This window comes from Anopheles gambiae, chromosome 2 (genome assembly GCF_943734735.2).
Source record: "Anopheles gambiae chromosome 2, idAnoGambNW_F1_1, whole genome shotgun sequence".
Classification (NCBI taxonomy): domain Eukaryota; kingdom Metazoa; phylum Arthropoda; class Insecta; order Diptera; family Culicidae; genus Anopheles; species Anopheles gambiae.
In genome coordinates, this window is record NC_064601.1 from 84,094,907 (window position 1) to 84,118,417 (window position 23,511).

The 23,511-nt window shown below is 45.0% G+C and overlaps 1 protein-coding gene across 8 annotated transcripts; it reads right to left on the reverse strand.

The window, feature by feature from the left end:
• Nucleotides 1–5,319: 5,319 nt before the first annotated feature.
• LOC1276105 (zinc transporter foi) lies at nt 5,320–21,852 on the reverse strand. Of its 8 annotated transcripts, none has more exons than XM_315414.5 (4): nt 21,658–21,852; nt 7,582–8,416; nt 5,681–7,495; nt 5,320–5,603 (listed from the first exon to the last, which is right to left on the reverse strand). In XM_315414.5, the coding sequence occupies exons 2-4, from the start codon at nt 8,086–8,088 to the stop codon at nt 5,454–5,456; spliced, it is 2,472 nt and encodes an 823-aa protein (XP_315414.5). In that variant the 5' UTR covers nt 8,089–8,416; nt 21,658–21,852; the 3' UTR covers nt 5,320–5,453. The 8 variants fall into 8 exon arrangements, with proteins under 8 accessions (XP_315414.5, XP_061506686.1, XP_061506685.1 ...); XM_061650702.1 differs by having other exon boundaries at nt 21,617–21,832; XM_061650701.1 differs by having other exon boundaries at nt 20,346–21,832.
• Nucleotides 21,853–23,511: the final 1,659 nt, after the last annotated feature.

Here is a 23,511-nt window from a genome sequence, read left to right on the forward strand (position 1 = left end):
TTCCGAGTTCCGAGTTCCGAGTTCCGAGCTCCTAGTTCCTAGTTCCTAGTTCCGAGTTCCGAGTTCCGAGTTCCGAGTTCCCAGTTCCGAGTTCCTAGTTCCGAGTTTATAGTTCCGTGTTCCTAGTTCCTAGTTCCAGGTTTCGAGTTCCGAGTTCCGAGTTCCGAGTTCCTAGTTCCGAGTTCCGAGTTCCGAGTTCCTAGTTCCTAGTTCTGAGTTCCTAGTTCCGTGTTCCGAGTTCCGAGTTCCGAGTTCCGAGTTCCTAGTTCCGAGTTCCTAGTTCCGAATTCCGAGTTCCTAGTTCTCAGTTCCGAGTTCCCAGTTCCTAGTTCCGAGTTCCGAATTCCTAGTTCTTAGTTCCGAATTCCGAGTTCCGAGTTCCTAGTTCCGAGTTCCGAGTTCCGAGTTCCGAGTTCCGAATTCCTAGTTCTTAGTTCCGAGTTCCTAGTTCCGAGTTCCGAGTTCCGAGTTCCGAGTTCCGAGTTCCGAGTTCCGAGTTCCGAGTTCCGAATTCCGAGTTCCTAGTTCTCAGTTCCGAGTTCCCAGTTCCTAGTTCCGAGTTCCGAGTTCCAAGTTCCTAGTTCTCAGTTCTCAGTTCCGAGTTCCCAGTTCATAGTTCCGAGTTCTGAATTCCTAGTTCCTAGTTCCGATTTCCGAGTTCCTAGTTCCGAGTTTCTAGTTCCGTGTTCCGAGTTCCTAGTTCCGAGTTCCAAGTTCCTAGTTCCGAGTTTCGAGTTTCGAGTTTCGAGTTCCGAGTTCCGAGTTCCGAGTTCCGAGTTCCCAGTTCCTAGTTCCGAGTTCCGAATTCCTAGTTCCTAGTTCTCAGTTCCGAGTTCCCAGTTCCTAGTTCCGAGTTCCGAATTCCGAGTTCCTAGTTCCGAATTCCGAGTTCCGAGTTCCGAATTCCGAGTTCCTAGTTCCGAGTCTATAGTTCCGTGTTCCTAGTTCCTAGTTCCAGGTTTCGAGTTCCGAGTTCCGAGTTCCGAGTTCCGAGTTCCGAGTTCCCAGTTCCTAGTTCCGAGTTCCGAATTCCTAGTTCCTAGTTCCGAATTCCTAGTTCCTAGTTCCAAGTTCCGAATTCCGAATTTCGAGTTCCGAGTTCCGAGTTCCGAGTTCCGAGCTCCTAGTTCCTAGTTCCTAGTTCCGAGTTCCGAGTTCCGAGTTCCGAGTTCCCAGTTCCTAGTTCCGAGTTCCGAATTCCTAGTTCCTAGTTCCGAATTCCGAGTTCCGAGTTCCGAGTTCCTAGTTCCGAGTCTATAGTTCCGTGTTCCTAGTTCCTAGTTCCAGGTTTCGAGTTCCGAGTTCCGAGTTCCGAGTTCCGAATTTCGAGTTCCGAGTTCCGAGTTCCGAGTTCCGAGTTCCGAATTCCTAGTTCTTAGTTCCGAATTCCGAGTTCCTAGTTCCGAGTTCCGAGTTCCGAGTTCCGAGTTCCGAGTTCCTAGTTCCGAGTTTATAGTTCCGTGTTCCGAGTTCCTAGTTCCGAGTTCCAAGTTCCTAGTTCCTAGTTCCGTGTTCCGAGTTCCGAGTTTCGAGTTTCGAGTTCCGAGTTCCGAGTTCCGAGTTCCGAATTCCGAGTTCCGAATTCCGAGTTCCGAGTTCCTAGTTCCTAGTTCCGAGTTCCGAGTTCCGAGTTCCGAGTTCCGAATTTCGAGTTCCGAGTTCCGAGTTCCGAGTTCCGAGTTTCGAGTACCGAGTTCCGAGTTCCCAGTTCTGAGTTCCGTGTTCCGAGTTCCGAGTTCCGAGTTCCGAGTTCCGAGTTCCGAGTTCCGAGTTCCGAGTTCCGAGTTCCGAGTTCCGAGTTCCGAGTTCCGAGTTCCGAGTTCCGAGTTCCGAGTTCCGAGTTCCGAGTTCCGAGTTCCGAGTTCCGAGTTCCGAGTTCCAAGTACAGAATTCCGAGTTCCTTGTTCTCAGTTCCTTGTTCTCAGTTCCGAGTTCCGATTTCCGAGTTCCGAGTTCCGAGTTCCGAGTTCCGAGTTCCGAGTTCCCAGTTCCCAGTTCCGTATTCCGTATTCCGTATTCCGAGTTCCGAGTTCCAAGTTCCCAGTTCTCGTACCTTCCTTCCGAGCTGTTTCTCCTCCCTTTCTTTCTTTCTTCCATCTTCGAGCACAGCCGGTACTCACAAAAAAATTCAAGAACTTCGATATACACACACACACGTCAATTGATGATGGTATCACTTACACAAGTCGTTGGAAAGATTCTATTTTCTTTATCGCATACTTACCGCACAATAATAAAACACACATTACTCCACGCCTTACGCTTGACGCAAATATTAGAAGAATTTCTAGTAATATTGTATACTACTTTTCACTAAATTAGCGCACTATATGGCACAACACATCTCCAAATAGAGTTCAAATTCGTACTGACAAAGAATGTCGAGCATGCTCAGTGCAGTATGAGAGTAAAACCACGTAAATGACACTATGGGTTACTTATGCACAGTGCCCGGATAAACGACGCTCGACTGTAATTTGATAGTGTAATAAACATCAACATAATACAAAAAAGAACACGTCTATTTTACTAATTATTATACTTTTGTATTTTAATTTATCCGTTATCTACACACAATATGGCTAACCACGATGAAATAATTTAGTAATTGTATAGCAGATTTTACACCTAACTCGACTTTTTCACATCTTTCGAATCGCCCGCGCTGGGACCCCGCTTGAGCATTACCATCGTGCAGTTTTTCATAGAAGCCTTTGCGCCCGTGCCGGAAGCTGGTTTCATCGGTTCAGGTAATGACTGACTCTCGCGAGATGCTCTGATCGTTTCCTCCAAAGCCAACAGTCCCTTATCGATGATCCGATCCAGCTGGTAGTACTGTTTCTGTGCGAAGAAATCTTTCACCGCAACCACACAGCATGCCACCTGCTTCATCACGAATCCCAGCCTCTGCTTCAGGTGATATTCATTGGCCATGAGTTGCGCCCGCTGAGTGGCAACGTTCAGCTGTACCCAGGCTTGGGACGTCGCCCGGCCAAGCGTTGAGTTGGCCAGGTTCAGCTGGGGAGATATTCCAGATTGGACGCTTTCGAGCACCTGCTTGTAGAGCCACTTCTTCTCGGGCGGGGGCGCCGGTCGTAGGCAGTACCCTTTGCTGCTTAGCGGTCTCGGGACGCGGTTCAGTCTCACCACGGTGGTCTGGGCAGCAGCGATCGCCGTATCGCCCAATAATCTTGACATTTTGTAACAATTTTGGGCTACCAATTTGGATCGAACGAGTTTCGCAAACTAATCGCGCGTACTAAACGATTGCAAAGGTTACTACGATGTCGGGCTTCGTTGAGAGAAAAACTTTGAATGTTCCTGTGCTTTTCGATTTGAAGACAGTTGATCTGTTTTCGGTGCACTTTCATACAAAAATGTATTAAATTGAATCCACTTTATTGTTCAGCATAGTTGCGGTAGTAACACCATCATTTTCGGTTCGATTTCGGTTTATTGTTATTGCCTTCTACATTGTTTTCAAAAGCGTAAGAATGAAAAAAAAAACAAATAGAAAAACCTAACGTTGCAAAATGTAAAACAAATGTAAACACTAAAGACTACCAAAATTTGTTATTCTACTTAAGAGCTACATGTTGAAGAATAGTTGTTATTGGTTATTGGATGCTGTTTCCCTCCTCTCTATGACTCACTGAATTATTAGATAGGTTCTCCAGAAGTGCTCAAAACTGAAAGCAAAATAAAACGCAGCAGAAACTAAAACAACAGGTCAGGCACGTGCACGCCCCTTCCTGTCCCCCAAAAATATGCCCTTAAATCAGCCAAAAAACTGCCTTTTGCCGGTCGAAACGATCAATTGCATCGACCATAGATAGCGAAAACAATACCGGAAATATGAAATTGGCCACCTTTGTAGAGTTTGTAGTAAGACGAAGATGTTATGTACAGATGAAGCAAAAACGCTTGAACTAATCCTATTGTTGAATTGTTGTGTTACTGTGTTGGAGACATTAATCATGAATTAGTTGCTATTGTTGGTTGTTCTTCAATCCTAAGATACTCCTTGCCTGACTAAACCAAAAAAAAACAACCTATTAAAGTACCTTCTAAGTACCATTTTCATACTGCGTATAAAAGGATTACAGCTTACAGGACAATCGTAATATGTTATCTCTCTTTTAGGATTTTTTCCGTGGATGACCGCGCTCAAAAGTGTATTTAAAATGCCATAATCTGAAAAAAGTATGTGTCACGCTTTCCGAACAATATTAAAAATATTTAAAAAAAAAAACCCTTATTCAAATACCGGCAGAGACAGATGAAAAGCGCAAAAAGGAAACTTACTACTCAAAACTAATCGACATCCCAATAGGGAAATTATTTCACAATTCACACACAAACACACAAACACACGGGATCGGTCGCACCATTTTGCATTTTTGTGTTTGTGAATTGTTTGTTGTAAGATTACCGTTCATTATAATTTCGCTTGTGTGTAACATGCATTAAGACTTGTAATACTTTTGTTGTTGGTTGTGTATTATCTATATCTCTGAGAGCCTGCGGAAAAGCATTAGGTATTGTTTTGTTTTGTTGTTGTTTTGTGTGTTAGAAAACCTGCCACGCTACTATACTATTTGAAAAGGAAAACTATGAAAATTCCTACCGGAAACGTTCGACGAGTGCATCCGGTGCAGCATGGATTCGTTTGTAATGAATGCCACCATCACCGGAACCACACGTTTGTGTGATAAAGTCGCACGCGAAACACGCACAGTAGAGCAGTCGGTGATGATATAGTACTGTACAAAGGATCGCCCCACTTCTGCACTAGCTACACTGACAGCTAGTGGATAAGTTTTCCCATTTTCCCTAGCTTTCATGGGATTCAGTTCCAGTTTTGCTCGTGTTTTAACTTATTTGGTTACAGAGATATCGAATGCTTCTACTACGTTTTTGTTTTTTTTTATCGCAACGATCACATTATGCTTACGCCTAAAGAAGAAGCTTCCCATCCTTCCGATTCGCTTATTACTGTGTAAACGGGTTTTCCCACATCATATTTTCCTCAGATTGTTACTTTCTTTTTTGAGTTTGTTTCTGCTTTTTTACGGTGTAGAGAGATAGAGAGATAGTGCGCGCGTGCTGCGTGTGTAGCATGTGATTTTGCTTCTCCCATGTTGCGCCTTTTGCCAATATCTTAACTGTACAGGTCCTCTAGACGGTTAGTAGGAGTGTCTATGCGAGTGTAGGATGAAAACTGGCTAGTAAAGTTTTGCCGAAAGAACTTCCTGCCTGCGTGCTGTGTGTATACTATCAGTGGACACCACCAATGAAAAAAAAAACCCAGTGGTACGCTTGTTTTTTTTTGTTGCAGAGCACGCGAAAAAGACGCTTTGCGTCGAGGAACTAACTGATCGTGAACTGCTAGCAGAAAGAAGTAGTTACAGTTTTGGCGTCTGCCGGCGCAGGGCGCCTTCTGCACAGCAACCTCAATCGACAAATATCAGCATCAAATCGTGCTCGTACATCGCTATTACCATCATGATGCTGAAGCCAAGCGTCAGTCCCAGGAACTGCAGCACAAATTCGGACGTTTTGCACCGTTCTTCCGCACCGTGGGATGATGTGAGCTCGGGAATCTAGGGGACAGTAGAACAAACACGTATGTTATGCGGTATACTTTACTAAACCCACACCCAAACCCTGCATTACGTACCATATCAACTAGCGCAATGTATAGAAACATGCCAGCGGCTACGGCAAACACCCAAGACGACGCTTCCGGCTGGTGGCCCACGATAATACCCAACACCATACCGAGCAGGCTGAGCAGCGAGGAGAGCAGATTGTAGTAGACGGCCTCCCGCGCCGACATGCCCGCCTTCAGCAGCACCGCAAAGTCCCCGAGCTCGTGGGGCAGCTCGTGGCAAAACACGGCAATCGCGGTGGAGAAGCCGCCGGCAATGTTGTTCGCGAACGCTGCCCCGATCGTCATGCCGTCGGTGAAGTTGTGCAGTCCGTCGCCCATCACCACCATCCAGGCGACGGCCGACAGCGACCCGGGCGGCGAGTGCACGTGTCCGTGCGTGTGCGAATGGCCGTGGTGTTTGGTTTCGTGCTCGCGCAGGATGATGGTATAGTTTTCCGGGCGCAGTTTCCCGCTCGCAGGCTCCGAAGACTTGCTGCCCTGGCGACCACCAGCACCACCGCCAGCAGCACCTGTTTGATGGTGATTGTTTAGCTGCTCGCTCTCGATCGATCCCTCGTCCAGGTTGGTGGACACCGTGTTGTTATCGTTCGCTTCCTGTGCCGCGTGCTGGTGCGCATGGTGATTGTTCAGCCCGGCGTACTCGGAGGAACCGTGGTCCGCGTTGAGCTCGCCGTTGTGATGATGGTTGGCACACTTGGCCAGCGCACTGTTGTGGTTTTCGTTCGTGCCCGTGCCCGTGTTGTGCTCGTGATGGTCGTCCTTCGTGTCCATCGCGATCTCGTCGTAGCAGTACGGGTAGGAGCTGTACTTGTGCTTGCACTGCTTCTCGCCCGCACTAGCCGCGTGCAGCGAGGTCGATTCCGGATCGCGCATCACACGCACCCTCGACGGCGGCTTGTCCTTTTTCTGGCGCGTTTTGCACCACTCCGCGATCACGGTGAGGAACCGCTCCATGAAGTAGAAGAACACGATGCCGAGCACCGCCGCCAGTCCCTTGTACATCATCGCATCGTGCGCAGCCTTGGCGTTGCCCAGCGAGGACAGCATCGCATGCGGTAGGAGATGCAGCAGGGCATCGCCACACAGCGTGCCGATCGCGAGCGCCACCAGGAACTGTAGCACGTGGTGGTAGAAATGCTTATCCATGCACGGTATCACTGCCACGCCGAGCAGCCCGCACAAGCTCACGCCCAGTATCGTGAGGAACGAGTAGATCCAGACGGCCGCCTCGGACCCACCGTCGCCGTGATGGTGATGGTGATGATGATGATGGTGATGGTGAGGATCGTTCTGGTCCAGCAGACTGCTCACCAGCAGCGGCGGAATGCTGTCCTCATCGAAGCAGCCGGACCGTTCCAGCGGCACGGTCGATAGCAGATGGCCCAGCAGCATCGGACACACGCTGTAAAGATCGCGATCGCCAAGCATCACGCTAGACTCAACCCGTGGAAGGATTGTGGTGCTGTTGTCACTACTCGCATTCATTTGCTTCTCCTCGGGCACCAGCACTCTTACGAGCAGTGGATCTTCGGTACTACTACTGCTGTTGTTGCTAGTGTTATTATTACTGCTATCACTGTTAGCGCTGCTGTTACTAATGCTAGTGTTTTGTATCTTATCATTCGTTAAAATAAGCTTTGCTCCTGATTTCTGATTTACACTGTCACCACCATCGACGGACGTACTGTCGGTCGGTTGGCTGTTGCTGCCTTCTTTTTCCGCCTCGTTACTACTTGTATCACTTTTAGCTGCATCCTCCCATTCCTGGGACCGTATCTTCGGTGGTGTAACGCGTCGTAGAAAATCATTGCTGCTAATGCACTGCAAAATTCAAATGGCAAAGAGTACACAATATTTAGCTATTTTCTCTTGGAGTGAATTAACTCACATACTGGAACAGAACTTACCTTTAGAGAATCTACCTGCTGGGGCGTTGTTTCGGTTGCGTCCGATCCACTTCCGTCAATCGGTGCTGCGACTCCCGATTGCACCAGCCGAATCATACCCAGCTGACGCACCATCCGCTCGAACCCTTGCACATCCATCGTCATCGATGCCGGATCACCGTATTCGGTGAAAATTTTCCTCATCGCCTGCTCCATCTTTCCCTTTATCAGTCGGTCGAACTCCGTCGGCGCTTCGCTAACACCTTCCGTGTGCACATCCTCCTCCTCATGATCCTCCTCCTCGTGATGGTGGTGAGAATGGCGCCTCACTATTCGATGCACTGCGTCGTATGCGGCCACCACCGGCTCGTACTGCTGCTGATCGAGCAACGATCGCACGTTGCGTAACGTCCCCCGAGGGCCGGGCACGAGCTTCTCCGTACCATCGTCGGAGAAATGTTGCTTGCAGGGCAGATGATCCGCACAGAGCAGACAGACGACGCACACTGCCATCAAGTGACGGGCCATCGTGCTCCGTAAATTGACTGTCCAGCTGCTCCTACGCTCTTTACGTACTTTCTCTGGGCTGGTTTTACTGTTATCCCCTTTTTTTAGAATTAACTTATTTTTGGGACTTTGGACCACTCCGCGTACACATAAACACACACACACCCACACTACTTAGAACGACGTTTTGGATCGCAATGTAGTTCTCTCTTCGCAGAAATGTTGATGCACCACCCGCTGTGCACTAAATCTGTGATCTCCGAAACACTCCACTCCGTACCCTCCGAACACTGCTGCTGCTGCCGGGAGCTTTCAATTCCATTTATTGTCCTTAGAATACGCCTCTAAACTGTGATGGAACAATCGGGGAAGGAAAAAAACATAATTAGTACACACTCAATAAAATATAATTGTTTTCATTATTTAAGTATCATTGCACAGGAGACGATAACATCAACTGTTAACCAGCGGAAACAGTGCGAATCACAATATCCTGCCCTTTTATGGCTACGATCAACAACGTCCGAGTGAACCGACTTCGGTGGATGATCGATATCTTGCTCCCGGTATACAAATGACACCAATTAATAATGACGAACACACCATTCCACCCCACGCAATGTAGTGATCAAAGAGACACAGGCAATCGTGCTATAATACAATCGATACACGAATAAACCATTATTTTTGAATAAGTAATGTAATGACAAATTTTGTTTGCAGTCACACTAAAGATACACTCTCCTCGACACACAAACTAATGTAAGAATTAATCAACGATTTTTTTCCCTTTTTCGAACACCAAAATTCGCTTTCCCTCTGGATATGATGCTAATTAAAAGGGTTTTCCTTGTACAAGTACACAATAATTTATCCATCCACTTCGAGTACCACCATGCTCGGAGAGCTCCAGCAACACACTAGAAACCGACGTAGACCCCCCGCACTGGAATATGATGGCCGATGATGATGGGGTCGGTCCTTTGTGTGCATGCTACCTTCGCATGGTGGTCGGAAAGAAAGGGGGATCGCCTTTATTTTTGGACCTCACCTCTCCCCGACGCGTTACATTCAACAACTCAATAACCTTGACAGTGAGAAGCGAAAGAAGAAACCGCGCTGTTGAGAGCCTTTCTCAACGGAAAGGATATCGCAGTTCCTCCACCCCTTGGGAAGGAGCTCGGTGTTGCGTGTTGAAAATGAAACAACCTGAGTGAAAGAGGTATATCTGTATGTTATGTGTGGGTGGATGTGGTGGTGAATGGATTAGCAAGGAAGGGGGGGTTTGGAGAAATTTGTTTGATCAAACTTGCTGAAACTGTTGTTTATCGTCGTGAACCACCACACACACGCACACACTCATCGTAAACGTGGGACCACCACAGCACGTTGTTGTAAATCCATGCTGGAGACGACATAAGGGCGGCTATGTAAAGCGAAATTATTGGCAGTTTGACCCTGAAGGGCGACCGGTTGAGAGGGAAATAGCATTTGTTTGGCGAAATGCCGTAATTGCTTCGCTTAATTTCGTACTTTTCGATACGCCAAAAGGCTGATTTGGTGATTTTATGGCGATGCCTGCCATGGGTGTCGAACACTGCAGAGCAAACGGTAATATTGAATTTAATAAACATCTAGTTTGGTTTTTGGCTTCTACACATAATTATTAGATCTATCTAATCGCAGAAAAAAGCTGTTTTAAACATGCAAAAAATTTTTGCCAGATTTAGGATTTTTTTAAATCGAAAGTTCCGTTGAAAGCTGTTGATATACAAAAAATTGGAAACTCGCAAAAAACCCTTTATTTTTAGCACTACCATCCGAGCGTTGCAACTCTTCTGAAGTTATGAAATTCAATATAATTAACTAACTGATTAACTATAATAATAGAACATGATGTCACCCCATTCACTATCTCCTTGCACTTCCTGTGCGCAAACTCAATCCACTTCAAAACTCCACTCACTGGAAAGCTTTTTTATGCCACCGCCCCAGACTTACACTCACACCCAGCACTGTACCGCGTTCTACTGCGCTAACGCCGGCCGTTGCCGTCCGTTTTTATAATGGCAACACAGCTCAAGAACGGATCCCCAAGGCGGCAAAAGGCACGAGAAACGCAGCCGTTGCAACAACAATACAGTGAGCTAACGAAACGGACGGGAGAATCCACGCACACACACACACAGGCAAATGGGAACGAGAACCTAAAACTGGCATTGCAAGCAAATTCTTGGCCGTTTAACGACGAGAAGCAGTCCCACCAAGCCATCCGCTCAACTCGAACGGTTTGCTGTTAACTCTACTTCTTTTTCTTCGAATCGGATGTTTCGCTAAGGTACATAAAAAAGCACCGCGCCGTTTTGCCATTCCTGACGCACATCAGACACGCAGCAGCTATGCGAGTCTCCTTGTGGGTCGGCTCAAAATTTTGACCAATCAGCGCAATCCAACTGGCACACCGTGCACAGACAACGGTGAAGGACGGAAAAGAGGAACAAATAACACGAACACGCATACACGCAGTGGGAACGAGCAAAGGCTGTGCCCAACGGACTGATTAAAAAAAGGGGCAATGAACACACAACGCCGCTAAAACAAAAAGCGAATGGCCGTTTTTTCGTATGTGTGATGAAGAGGAGCTTCTTCATTTTGGAGATGATGATTTTAGAGGTTTTTGTCACGTGTTCAACATCAAATCCCAAAAACCGGCGCGAACACGTAAAAGGGCAGCGTCTTTTCGTGAAAGAAAAGGTATTTTGAACAATATTTTGAAATATATTTCATTGTTTTATAAACTAGAGTTTTTAAAATTAACATCAAACATGTGTCCTTCACGCGCTGCAGAGTGATCGTGTGATGGTGCTCTCCGTCAGAGCTTTAAATAAGCTTTAAATCAAGGAACCGCTTTTCGACTAAGCTTCCCACGCAAATAAAAAACATTTCGTACATTAAAAAAAACTCGGAAGCGACACAGAAACGAAGTAAAAAAAGGAAATAATCTAACGAATATTATTCATATACTATGGACATGTTTATATGCTGATTTTCTACCTCTTCTTGCAAACAAATTCAAACCTCAAACGGCAATGTAAGAGCGAAAACGCATGTTAGTTAGGTCAAGTATTTCGGTTTCAAAATAATTACACAAAAAAAATCCGTGAGTTGTCTTTGAGCAATAAATCGCAAAAAAAATAATTTGCCAAATTCCACAGAACTCCGTAAGATTTAAAATCACAGCAGGGGAGCGACCAATACAGGACACCATGCTGTGCAACATTTTATTTCCTTTTGAGCCCTACATTTTTATTCCCAAAATGGCAAAAAGCCTCGAAACTGATTGAATAAAGGGTCGAGAAGATTAGAATTTACACCTTGTGAGGGACCAACTTGCGTAGGTACACATTTCGTAATAAAAAAAATATAAATACCTCAATCAGAAACACATTCCATGAGCGTATAATAAACCAAAAGCACGAAATTATTCCTCGCCATTCCTCCCCTTGAGCGTGCATCGGGTTGCACGTTTGTGTGTGTATTTTATCATTTTAATGTACAATCAACAACCGCAGGAACAGAGGAACGCAAAACGTTTACTACGCACAACACGCTACCTCATTCCGTGCCGTAGCGCCAATTAACAAACATTAATCCTGATTTCGTGCATGATTTATTGACTGCACGACGTTGGTTGCAGAAGGTCGCCAACGATAAGGCGGACCGCCCCACCCGAAAACCCCAATCAGTCCTGGCAATCACAAGCACAGTAGGTAAAGGTAGGCTCTAAATAAAACAACTCCTCGTATCAATATGACGACAAACGGTAACAGCATAAGATTTCGGCGGGGAGACGACACATCGCCTTGTGAATTCTCTCATTTCTATGTACAGCGTCGTGTCGAGCATGAAGAAGCGTGCTCAAAATTTACTTCCACGCACATACACCCTTATGTTGATGAGTCGGGAAAGATACTGCAACAGCACCGAGTGTGTGTCCTTATTACGACGCTATTATTTATGCAATCCTTGTCGGGCGTTGTGCAATTCCAACGCCACCAGTCCCCGTCGCTACACATAACGCATCACACACCCTGATGATTACGTTTTCGGTGCCGCATTGCTGACTGTGCAAATCATTAAACGTTCGAGACTGACTGCTGACTCATACGCATACGCGCCACAGAATGTGCGTCTGTTGTTTCTAAGCAATTTGTTACAGAACCACTCAATTGAAAAGTACCATCAGCCAGTTACACGGCGGCGCACAGTTTGGTTGACGGAACCGAGCCGCGAACACAAGCGATCGAGAGCCCGCTCGGATGGGCTGCCGGCTTTAAAACCGGAAGACGCATTGAAAGTAGCACATGCCGATATGCGTAAAAGGCGCAACATGCGTCATATGCGCCGTCACTTTCTACATGCGCTGGGCCGAAGAATGTAGGCCTCTGTGTCCCGTCGTTTGCAATTGATAACAAACTTGTACGAGAGTGTCGTCGCACTTACGGCGGCTGTGTGTATGTGTTATCGGTTGGGCAAAATAAAAACAAACACACTATACTTCACACCACTGACAACAAGTACTACCACTCACGAGTCCACTACAAACCCAACTACCCTAAAGGGCGGATAATGTGAGGTGTATGCCACTAAGCGACGATGCACCCGAAACCCATCGCAAACACGCAGACGGGAAATGAAGGGGGGCCCAATGGGGCTGTGCACGACGCGCCACGTTGAAAAGGTGCACCCAACCGTGACCGTGGGCCGGGTGTGGGTGGTGAATTCGCAAAACACTACTTCACTTCACTCCACTCCACCAGGCTTCAAACACAATCGGTACAATTGGCGTGGTGGCGCAAGGCGCAGAACGCGACGGCACCACACAACGTGGCGCTTTAATTCATCTATCACATAACTACATTAGCGCTGGGACAATTTGCTCCCCTGCCCCTTGGATTTAGAACGGCCGGCAGTGACACGTGTGACCACCACCATCCAACCAACCATATGCAATCTGTAAAGCGTGATCCCCGCGATCATCTGCGTCCCGTTTGCCACCTCCTCTCCCTTTCACCCATTGGTTTCGTTTAATTTGTTATTCCGCGAAAAATGAGCCGTTGTTTCGCGTTCAATTTCGCACCAACACGCAACGGTAACCCCCCCCCCCCCCCCTGCACTTATCTAGCGCGTCTAATGTTCGATTTCGAGTATAGCAAATTTGTCCAAAGCCCCCCAACCGCAGCAATTGACCGATCGATGGCCTTGCACGGTAACTTGAATCCATTCTGAAAACACGCACGTGCCTAAAAAAGGAGATCTACATGTGCGCGCGCGCCTCAAAACTCAATTCTAATGACGCACGGGCGGACAGCTTTTAATATAAGGTCCGTTCGGGGGGTCCGGTTGATCCGAGACTACCTGTTCTGGGTGGGAAATTTTGGGATCAGCGACATTTTAAGGCATACGATCCGATGGTTGCCACGGTGATGGGGTTAAAGATGGAGCGGACCTCAGGTTCGGACACGCGCAAGCAATGTAGATTCCTGGCATGTGGCGCGGTGCCCTTTTCTCGGCTCCCTTTCCATCAATTCATGCAAATTTGGTCTGGTACGAGACATCCAATGAGGTATATATTGACCGCCCAATGGTAGCAATAGATCTGGAAATTGAACACAATTTAGCAACTGATAGACAACTGATAGACGACTTATTTCCAACAATCTTACCATTTGCCCGTCCAGTTCCTATTTTTTTGCGCTCCCCGTTGGCAATTAACTAGCCGCCGGTTCACAAGATCACGTGACAATATTGCCATATTAAAGAAAAGCAATCAAACGTTCTCCCAAAGCTTTGTCCCGTATCGGCATGTTCGTGGATGAATAACTGAAACCCTCATAGCAATTAGCAGCAATTAGTATACGGGTGAAATAACATGACCCAACATAGTCCAACCGGCGGCTTCGCTTCTTTTTGGAAGCATCCAAGAAATGCGCTGCCGAAACTCAATGGGCTGCCGAATGCTTTGGGCCCGGTCACTGACACTGTTGGCCGGTGCGTGTCTGAGACTGGGCTAAAACGAGCGCCAAGGACGTCCATGAGCTACACACCGTCCAATCAGGTCCATCGTGTCCGGTGGGTCCGAATTCGGACTCCAACCACACCACCCCGTCTGCTTAATTGATATCAACAAGTCTTAATTCAAACGCGTGCAATCGGCGTGCCCTACAGCAGGCCGTTTCGTGTATCTGCTGCAAAGGTCCGGGAGCTCGGGCGCCAGTCGGACGACACGACAAAACGACTATTTCCGTCGGCGCACATAATGTGCCTGTTGCGATAACGGAGAGACAAGGTGGACGGTGTGTGTGTGTGTGTGTGCTGGTGTGCCATCAATTCAATGGATAGCGCAATGGGAAGAGTGGGTTCCAATCTCACAGCCAATCTTTCTCCCGCTCCAATACGGTACACGGATAAGGGACAATGGCGTGCTGGGACGCTTTTGGGGAAATTCGGTACACCGGATGTAACCGGATTTATTTCCACCCGACCGATACAGCTGCTCCATCCAGCTTTATCTTTTAGGGCCCGTATTGCTGTGGTGTTGTCGTTGCTTCCCGCTTGTCGCCTTACTGTCACGCAATGTAGGTTCGGTGCTTACGGCAAGGTCTGTAACGATCCGTTCCTTTCCTTTTCGTGGCTTGCTGCTGCTCCTGCACATCAGGTTTTCATCGGATTTTCCTTTGCCATAGGGATTTTGGTTGGCGAGCTTGCAGCTAGCTTGACACATGTGCGATACCGTGTTGATATGGGTTTAACCGCGAGAGCAAGGGTTGCTTCCCCGGGTACATTTTCCTGTGTACCATTCCACCATCGGCAAAATGGTCCTGTGTGCGCCGTTCCACCCAAATTGCACAAATATGTCTTTGTTGGTGTGTATGTGTGTTCAATTGTTTGATCGATTGCAACGATTCCGCAGGTTGATGATACAGGTGAGCGCTATAATTTTGTAGGCCATTCCCTTCCGCAGCGCAGCCCCGTCCTTCTTCACCCATAATTTGCATTCGGCGCGTCTCAGGCAATGACGGGGCGAAATAAAAAAGGGAACATTAGTGCTAAAAACAGGAAAAAACAAACTAGAGCAAGAGAGAGACAGAGAAAAACAGCATAATTTCAACCCCAACACACTCTTATCAGCTATCAGCTGCTGAACTGTAAACAAAATAAGACGAAACAAACGCAAGATACGGATAGGAGATAGGGCAAATGGTTGGCGGGGGAGAAAAAGGGCAAACGGTGCAACATTATGCCACCGATGGCACGTGCTTCCGCCCTATCGCCTCCCTCTCTCTCTCTCTCTCGAACCCTTCGTGTCTGTGCCCGTGCGTGGTGCAATATTTGTTTGGCACATGAACTTGAAAAAAAGCGCGTAACGGGACCCGAGGGGTAAAAGTGGCAGGGAGGCGATAAAAAAATAATGTCCTAGTCCTTAATTTGACCATGAAAATCAATAAATAAACAAGTCAACATATTTATTATATCTCGATTGGGCGTCGTCGGGCGAAGGGATAAACAAAGCGTGACGTGGGGATGATGTTTACCAGTGTCCCATCGCAAGTTGTTGTGACGTATATTAACGATCTGGTGTACGAGACCACCTATCCGGGTAAGTTTTGAATCTACATTCCAAAATAACTTTGGATTAAGAATTCGTAGCGACTTCGCATTTGGAAAATGCTTCAGAAAAGGAGCTTTCTAATAATGTGCAAAAAAAATGTTTTAAATATTTTTTCAATCATTCAAGTTTACATACCCGTCACATGTCAAGTTTACATATCTCTCAGGCCATACATTTTCTATGGAAGAAAGATTATTGTTGTGGGGAAAATGTATATTTTTTTAATTTCTTATTAGATTTGCATGACATCTGGCGTATAGGTAGATAGCTTTTTCAGTTAACTGTTATCGCTTGTCGTAATGAACATAATAAGTAATGCAATATAAATGCGCATATATTTATACATAATTTATATATTATATACTTCTTCTACTTCTATTTGGCGTAGCGTCCTACGCGGGCATACTGACCTATGCAAGCTTTCGAGACTGATTCAGTAGTATCACGTAGCCAGATGGTCAGTGCTTGCTGCGGAGGCAAGGCGCCATTCTAGGCTTGAACCCATGACAGGCATGTAATTGAGTCGTTCGAGTTCACGACTGTACCCAATATTTATATATACCGCCCAATAGATCTACATATATAGATAGTTTTACATAAATTTAATTTATATTAGTATAAACTCAACATAAAAGTAATGAAAGTAAGTAGCTTTTCAAAGAAATGCTTGAGAGAAACGTACATAAAAAAAAGAAACTATCATAAACATTCACTCCAAAGTTACGGTCTGGCCGGCTACGGTTGAAGTTCTTTATAGACAAAAAAATATTGATGGATTTTTTTTAATTCAAATTTTACACTGATATGTTAGAAAACATTATTATGAACCTAAATTATAGGTTTTTATGCAAATCGAACACGAAATTCAAAAGTTAAAACCGTATAACTACGGAAAACATCATTATTCCATACAAGATATAGGGCCCACACGGGTAGGCGGTTGTAGGCTTACGTAGAGTTTTTTGGTCGTACACATGACTATTAAGGGCGTTCAGCGCAAAGAATACATCTAGTTTATTTGCGCCATTAATGTAAATAATGTTACACAAAATATATAAGCATTCGTACACTGTACCAGAGTGTTAAATAAGCAGTGTATTAAGCGCCCCGAATAAATGTATTTATATTTGCATCCGCTTTCTCTTACGACCAGCACAAGTTGTGGGTTTATATCTGATTAAAACCGGTCGCTAAAGGAAAATAAAAAGCGTTGACCTTAAGATCCAGTTGTATGATCAACAACCAACCATTGGGTCAAAGCTCGAATCAGTCGACTTAATGTTACTGTGGCGCCCACGTAGAGCATTTTTAAATTTCATTCAAGAAAATTACTATTATTAACCACATTAATTCCTCAGCATATAAAATCCTTTCCTTCCAGATGAATGCCCGGTTGGTTAACAAAACTGTCATATTCGTTTATGACCAATCTATCAGCGAAGAAGGTGAAAAGTGTGTGTACATTCCGCAGCCCACACATGAGCGTGCTGGTGCAGTCGGTTCTGTCCTTTTAATGCGAATTTAAGCGGTACCAGCAGACAACCCACCACCATCACGAAGGTTGAATGTATTTCGCGCACGCAGATTGGAAAGAGCTCAAGGTAATCATCACTATCCACCACCGTCACGGCCACCCCCCATCACCATACCCTGCTGATAGGCACCAACCACAAGAGACATTTGCCCGTAATGTCTGCACCATCCCCTCCATCAAACCCATCAACCCATCATTCATCCGCACGACCTGGCCATCCGCCGTGACATGTTTAAAACCGATGCGTATCGATGCGTGTGTTGGGTACGCGCGAACGTGTGTATGCGGAATGACTGCAAATGCTCTCCATCCAAATATGGTTCGGAATAATGAGTCTTTTTTACTGTTTTCACTGTAAACCACAGCAGTGTGTAATTCAATCAGCGTGACACTTGCGATGCAAATTCAACAGGTAACATGCGTTTTTTTCGTATCAGTTGTTTGTAAGCTTTCCCTTAGCCCACTTATCGATTACAAGGCTCGCATGGTTGACCTTTGTTATCCTAGTCCAACGGGCGTTCAAACGAACAATGTGGTTCGATCGTTTGGAGAAAAAATAAAAATAAAAATAATATAATTACGAAGCAAATGGACAGCTTTTGGCTGCCTGTTAGTGACCTGCACATTCGCAAAGAGGCAAACCCTGTACTCTAATTTAATTAATAATTAATGTAGAGCTCTAATTAATGTAGAGCGAATTAAGCGCTCTACACAGCAAATTTTCCATCCTGCTTCAGTAAAGTTTTTTACTGAAACGGTTCAGTAATAGAATATTTTACTGATTTTCAGCATAAATGTCATTTTTTTACTGATTTTCAGTAAAACTATTTACTGAATGCGTTTCAGTAATACACATATTACTGAAAATCAGTAAAATAAGCGTCAAATTAGTCGTTTCACTGGATATCAGTAAAACAAATTACTGAAAATGCAGCAATTCAGTCTGTCAAATCGACCTGTTAGTCAGATCATCAAAACAAAACAATGCGGTACCTACTTGCTCGTGATGTGCAAAAAGTTGATTTTGTAGGCGCTTACAGGCACCCTGGTGAAATTTCAGGTGATATTTCGGATTACGGGATTCATTTAGAACAATTGGCAGCCGTGTTGGTGTGTAAAATGTTTGCTACAATCCACTGTGCTTGTTGAAATTGCGTGGTGTCTTTGAGCGCTTACTGAACCATCTACACTTGCGGCGGCAAAATACAGTATAAAAACTGTATAAAACAACACAAAACATGTATGAATATGAACTGAGGGACTGGCAATATCTGCGCATCAATAAAAACTCAATATAAAATAAATATTTCGTCATTTTTTAATCGCTACCAACTACTGAATAATGAGTAATATGAGAATGGCTTTGCTGGGATTTCAGTAAACGAGCTGTCATTTTGGTGAGCACCGGACATTACTGAATGATTCAGTAAACATTCTTTTTACTGAAAGGATTACTGAAACTTCAGTTTAAAAAAAAAATTCAGTAAAATTTTACAGAAGTTCAGTAAAAAAAGTTTTCTGTGTAGTCTCATTCGCCCGAACGAACATCAAACTATGTTTAAAGATATTTTTAGAATATGCTAATGATCTTTTTTTCTATTTTATAGTAAAAAACGAATGTATAAATAATACTTATTAACTGATGTTCCGATCTATTATAACCAAGAATTTGATAATTACACACAATTTTCTTCGAACCCAATGTTCATCGCCAAGGTGCCGAAGACCAAAGTTTACCTAAAACAACCTAAAACAACCGGATGGACATTTCCTGTCCCTAATCAATTAACGTTTTAAGTGTCTATTTTGGGTCCATTTCGACCCGGCCAAAGTCTGATCGATTTAAAGGATCAATACGTTGACCGACGTGCATGTAAAAGAAACGAGAATTACAGTTTTTAAAAATAGATCGAAAAGGCGCACTTTTTTCCTTAAGCCTACTTAAATTTACCTTTTTCAATGGATTTTTATATTTAAAAAAATGAAGATTCAGCATTTTACAATACACTAGGACAAATAAAGCTTCTTTGCCGTATTTAAAGTATCTGTTGTAGTAATAAAAGAGCGTGGCGGGCAACGATGCTGACCAACCCCGCGCAACTTTTACTAAAAAACACCGGAAGCTTCCTATTAGCCCCTTTTTGTACTAAAACTTTATCAACCATAACAAAACGACGCTCTCCGTACACTGTTGATGAGGGGGCAAAGCGGAAGCAACTGCAGCCACCACCTGTGCACCCGGTCACTTCCTTCTGCAAGCGAGAGAGAGAGAGAGTGCAAGAGCGGGAGCTACTACTACCTAGCGTGGGGTGGATAATTTATGGATGCAATTACCCCGACCGAGCAGAGTTTATGCAATTTTTGCTACACGCATGATGCGCTCCCTGGAAGCGATTTTCTTATTGGTTCATCATGAACGTGTTGTTCCTTGTGTGAAGTACAGGACATTATTAATGTGCCAATAACGTACGATTAAAATATGCAAATGCACCAAAAATCCAGGTCCATCGAAGCAAACGAGTGTGTCTGTGTGTGCGTGCATGAAGAATCATCGTTTCTGATCCCGATGATCAGCAGAGGATCGAAGTAACGGGCAGAAGGGCAGCATCGAAAATAGAGTGACACGAATTTAGCACGAACCACACATAAACACACACTCACACAGGCACGCAACACAGATTCGAAATTCCAACGCACTAGCATAGAACGGAGCACGTTGCGGAGGGAAGGTTTTCGGAAAATACACACAGCAGCAACACACAAATATAACTTTTTAGCGGGGGTGGTGGGTGGGTTATTTTCTTCGCTCTCGCGCACTAAAAAAACTATCGTGTGCTTGATGGTAGGTAGCAGATGATTGAATTTATAAAAATTATCCTCAATTCAATCCAATGGAAAAGCCCACAAATGATGACGAGATGATGATGTTTGTTCATTACTTTTCCATCCAAGTAAATACCACACCGCAAGTTTGGCTTGCTTTGATAGTTTTTGCTTTTGCTGACACATTTTTTCACATCATTCGCCTTTTCTTTACTAATTGACTGTGTTCAAGCTCCAATTGGAACTGACCTTATTTAATGCAAACAATAATCTTTTCAATTAAACCTCCTCAGTGCCGCTTGACCACTTAACGATGATGGATCACGGGATGGATTTGTCGCGCTTAACAAAAAAGAAAACGATGCAAAAACTAAAAACTTTCCCACGCAAAAGCCACGGGCCGCGCATGAAAGCAAAAGTTGCAACCATTTTTAGTGCTGCTGCCGTCCAATATGGATCCCGGTGGTGCTGAATTCCCTCTACACCCCGCATGGAATAGTAGTGACCGTGTCCTAGTGTTTCCTCTTGCTTTCACTTTCACGTGCGGGCTGGTGGCGCGGTGAAACCGACAAATCAATCACAAATTATTACTTCACTTGCTCACACAGCTGTCGCGGCGGCGGTACATTTTCCCGCACAGCACGCACAATTCTGACCGCCCGGTGAAATTATGCACTTTTGCACCAGTCAGAGGCGGTACTTTACACACACACACGCGCGCGCACCGCCGTATCCGTACCTCGGAACATGGGCAGTGCGGTTAGTGGTGCGCTTTTCTGCGTTGCGTTCGCGCCCTTTCTCCCAATCTTGCGTCACTTGAGGTACAATTCTTCTTTCATCCGCGCACACTAGACAAAATAAAGCATCAACGCAACAGAAGAAAATGCAGAGCGTGCACAGACGAGACGATGCATACACGCACACGCATATGCACACACACACAATTACACATACTCAATGCATTACACTTGGTGCGCGTTCTTGCGCGGTTTTCGCTGGCAAATGAAGACACGGCGGCCAAAGCGCCGCAGCGCACGACAGTGAAGCGAAATTACACTTTTAATCATTTCCTGTTTGCAAATGCGCCAAATGCCCGAGAAAACACCAACAACGACACAGACTCCATTTTTAGCCGACAGAAAACAACGTGGTTTGCTCCATCTTTAATGCGCTCTACTCACTGCTGCCGCCGCTGCTGACTATGTGCGACGGTACCGCTACAACACGCTGCCGAAAATGACACACACGTACGCAATTTTTAGACAGCGAAGGGCTAGAACTGTAGGAATACCTTCGAGCAACACACAACCACCATGCAGCTCCACTTTTAACACGTCATTTTCTTATCGGAGTGTTTTTTTGTGTTGTACGACACACACCAGCAGCACCGGGGACACGGGCAACACCACGAGGCCACACACCGCCGTACCAGAGCGCTAGCGCGTGAAGGTGCGAACGGATGTGAGCGCGATAGAAGTCGAGGGGGACCGGGGCGAAGGTGTATGAAAAAAATGACGGACCAAAGCGATTTAGCGCCACACGATCGGCGGATGATGCTTACTTGCACTTTTGTTTCACGCGCACACGAACTTCTTCTTCCGCTTGCGGCCAGCCACCTGCGCGAAATGTGTTTTCTGCAGCGGCAACAATATTTACATCCCACTCCGCGGCCGCAAAACCAATTGTTCACCGTTCGATTACGATTACGTGTGTGTGCGTGTGTGAGTGAGCTGCTCGCGAAGGTAGGGAGACGTTTGACAGCCGCTGTCATTGCCCGGTGAAAATGCTGCACAAGTTCATTTGTTTTACAACTCCAGTGAAAATGTTCTTGTAATTTAACTTTAAACAATGAATGAAAATTTCCGTTAAAATTTCATAAATATGTACAGCATGTTCTGATAAAACTTTTCATTATTCACACGAATGAATAAAACACATGAAGAAACTTGCTCGGTAAAATCCAAAATAAAGAAAATTGAGTTTACTTGCGCTACTCCTTCATAGATGGCGCAGTTGTGCAACTTTAAGCAAACCGTTCCAAAATACAGTGGAGCGCCGTTTATCCGGGTACCTTTTATCCGGCTTTCCGTTTATGCGTGCTGTTGAGAAATGACAGTTCAATACAAAGGTGACATTGCGTTCTGAGGAGGGTATTTGAAAAAGCGGTTATAAGAGCACATTTTCTTAACAAAAAACATTATAATTCATGGCATATTTCAAATATTCTCAGTGGAAAAACATGAATTTAATAAAAAACTGGGTTATTTTTATCAAAAAATAAGAAAATTTTCCAAAACCTAATGAGGAATTGATGATAAAATATATCATTTGACTCATTATCCATGTTATTTGCTTATCCGGGCGATGTCAAGTCCCGAGAAGCCCGGATAAACGGCGCTCCACTGTAGCTGCATCTTGCTCTATTTGTTTCCCTCTTGCTCAGCTTCTTCCTACATGTTGTGATTTGAAATGCAATGGCTCGAGGCGGCCAACATACATCGCTCCCGCTTTTTATTTTCTACTGTCTTTTTCTCGCTCATTGATAATTAAGTGCACTCCAATGTAAACGTAAATATCTGCTCATACACGACAGCATTGCAAAAGATACGAACCGCTTTACGAAGTGAGGTGACCAAAAAGAAAAGCAAATAAAAGTGACGCAGAGTTTTAGGACGCCACGTGCGATGAAGATAGCCGGCAGCTGTGAATGTAATTAGAAAGGAAACGGTCATTTTTAATTGGCTGCGATATTTTTGTTGGTTGGGGAATTTGAGGGATGTATTTTGACAGTTAGTAATCGGAAGAGTGAACAAAGCTTCACTAGCGCATGCAATTCGCTACAGCTCATTCATCCCAAATAGCCAGCTCGTACTTTATAGCTGATTTAGGGCTGTTTAACGAAAAATCGTTCCTATGTCGTACTTTGTGGCTGATTAAGAGATAGACGGTACTTTACGGAACTATGGAGCTTTTTAACAGGCACATGGTACTCTTTGGAACTTTGCGGCTGATTAGCACTATGCGTAGGGTTCATGATGGAACTTGAAGGCTTGTTAAGAAAGGGTACTGAACTTGGAGGAACTTTATAGCTTTTTAATGCATAACATCGGTACAAGGTGGCTCTTGTCAAAGTGTCAAAGACGGACACCGGCAATAATCTCATTGCTGCTGCACAAGTTAGATTCGTTAATTGAAGAATGAATATTGCGTGAAGTGATTGTGAATTATCAGTAAATTGTGTAAAATTTTGTGTAATCATCAATACAAAGGAATTAAAAATATACATATGTGTTTAAACGAAACAAATCTTGTTGTTTATTTCATCGATGACGCTTGCTTGAAAATAAAACACAAAGAAAAATAATCCCTGGCATCGTGGCATAAGGAAGCTGCTTAGGCGCTGTTTGAAAGACCC

Bases quoted from the DNA above. Each gene is read 5' to 3' on its own strand.
- LOC1276105 (XM_315414.5), bottom strand. From the start codon at position 8,088: ATGGCCCGTCACTTGATGGCAGTGTGCGTCGTCTGTCTGCTCTGTGCG. The intron at 7,496-7,581 runs GTAAGTTCTGTT...TGAATTTTGCAG, and splicing joins AGCAGGTAGATTCTCTAAAG to TGCATTAGCAGCAATGATTT. The intron at 5,604-5,680 runs GTACGTAATGCA...ACTGTCCCCTAG, and splicing joins ACATTGCGCTAGTTGATATG to ATTCCCGAGCTCACATCATC.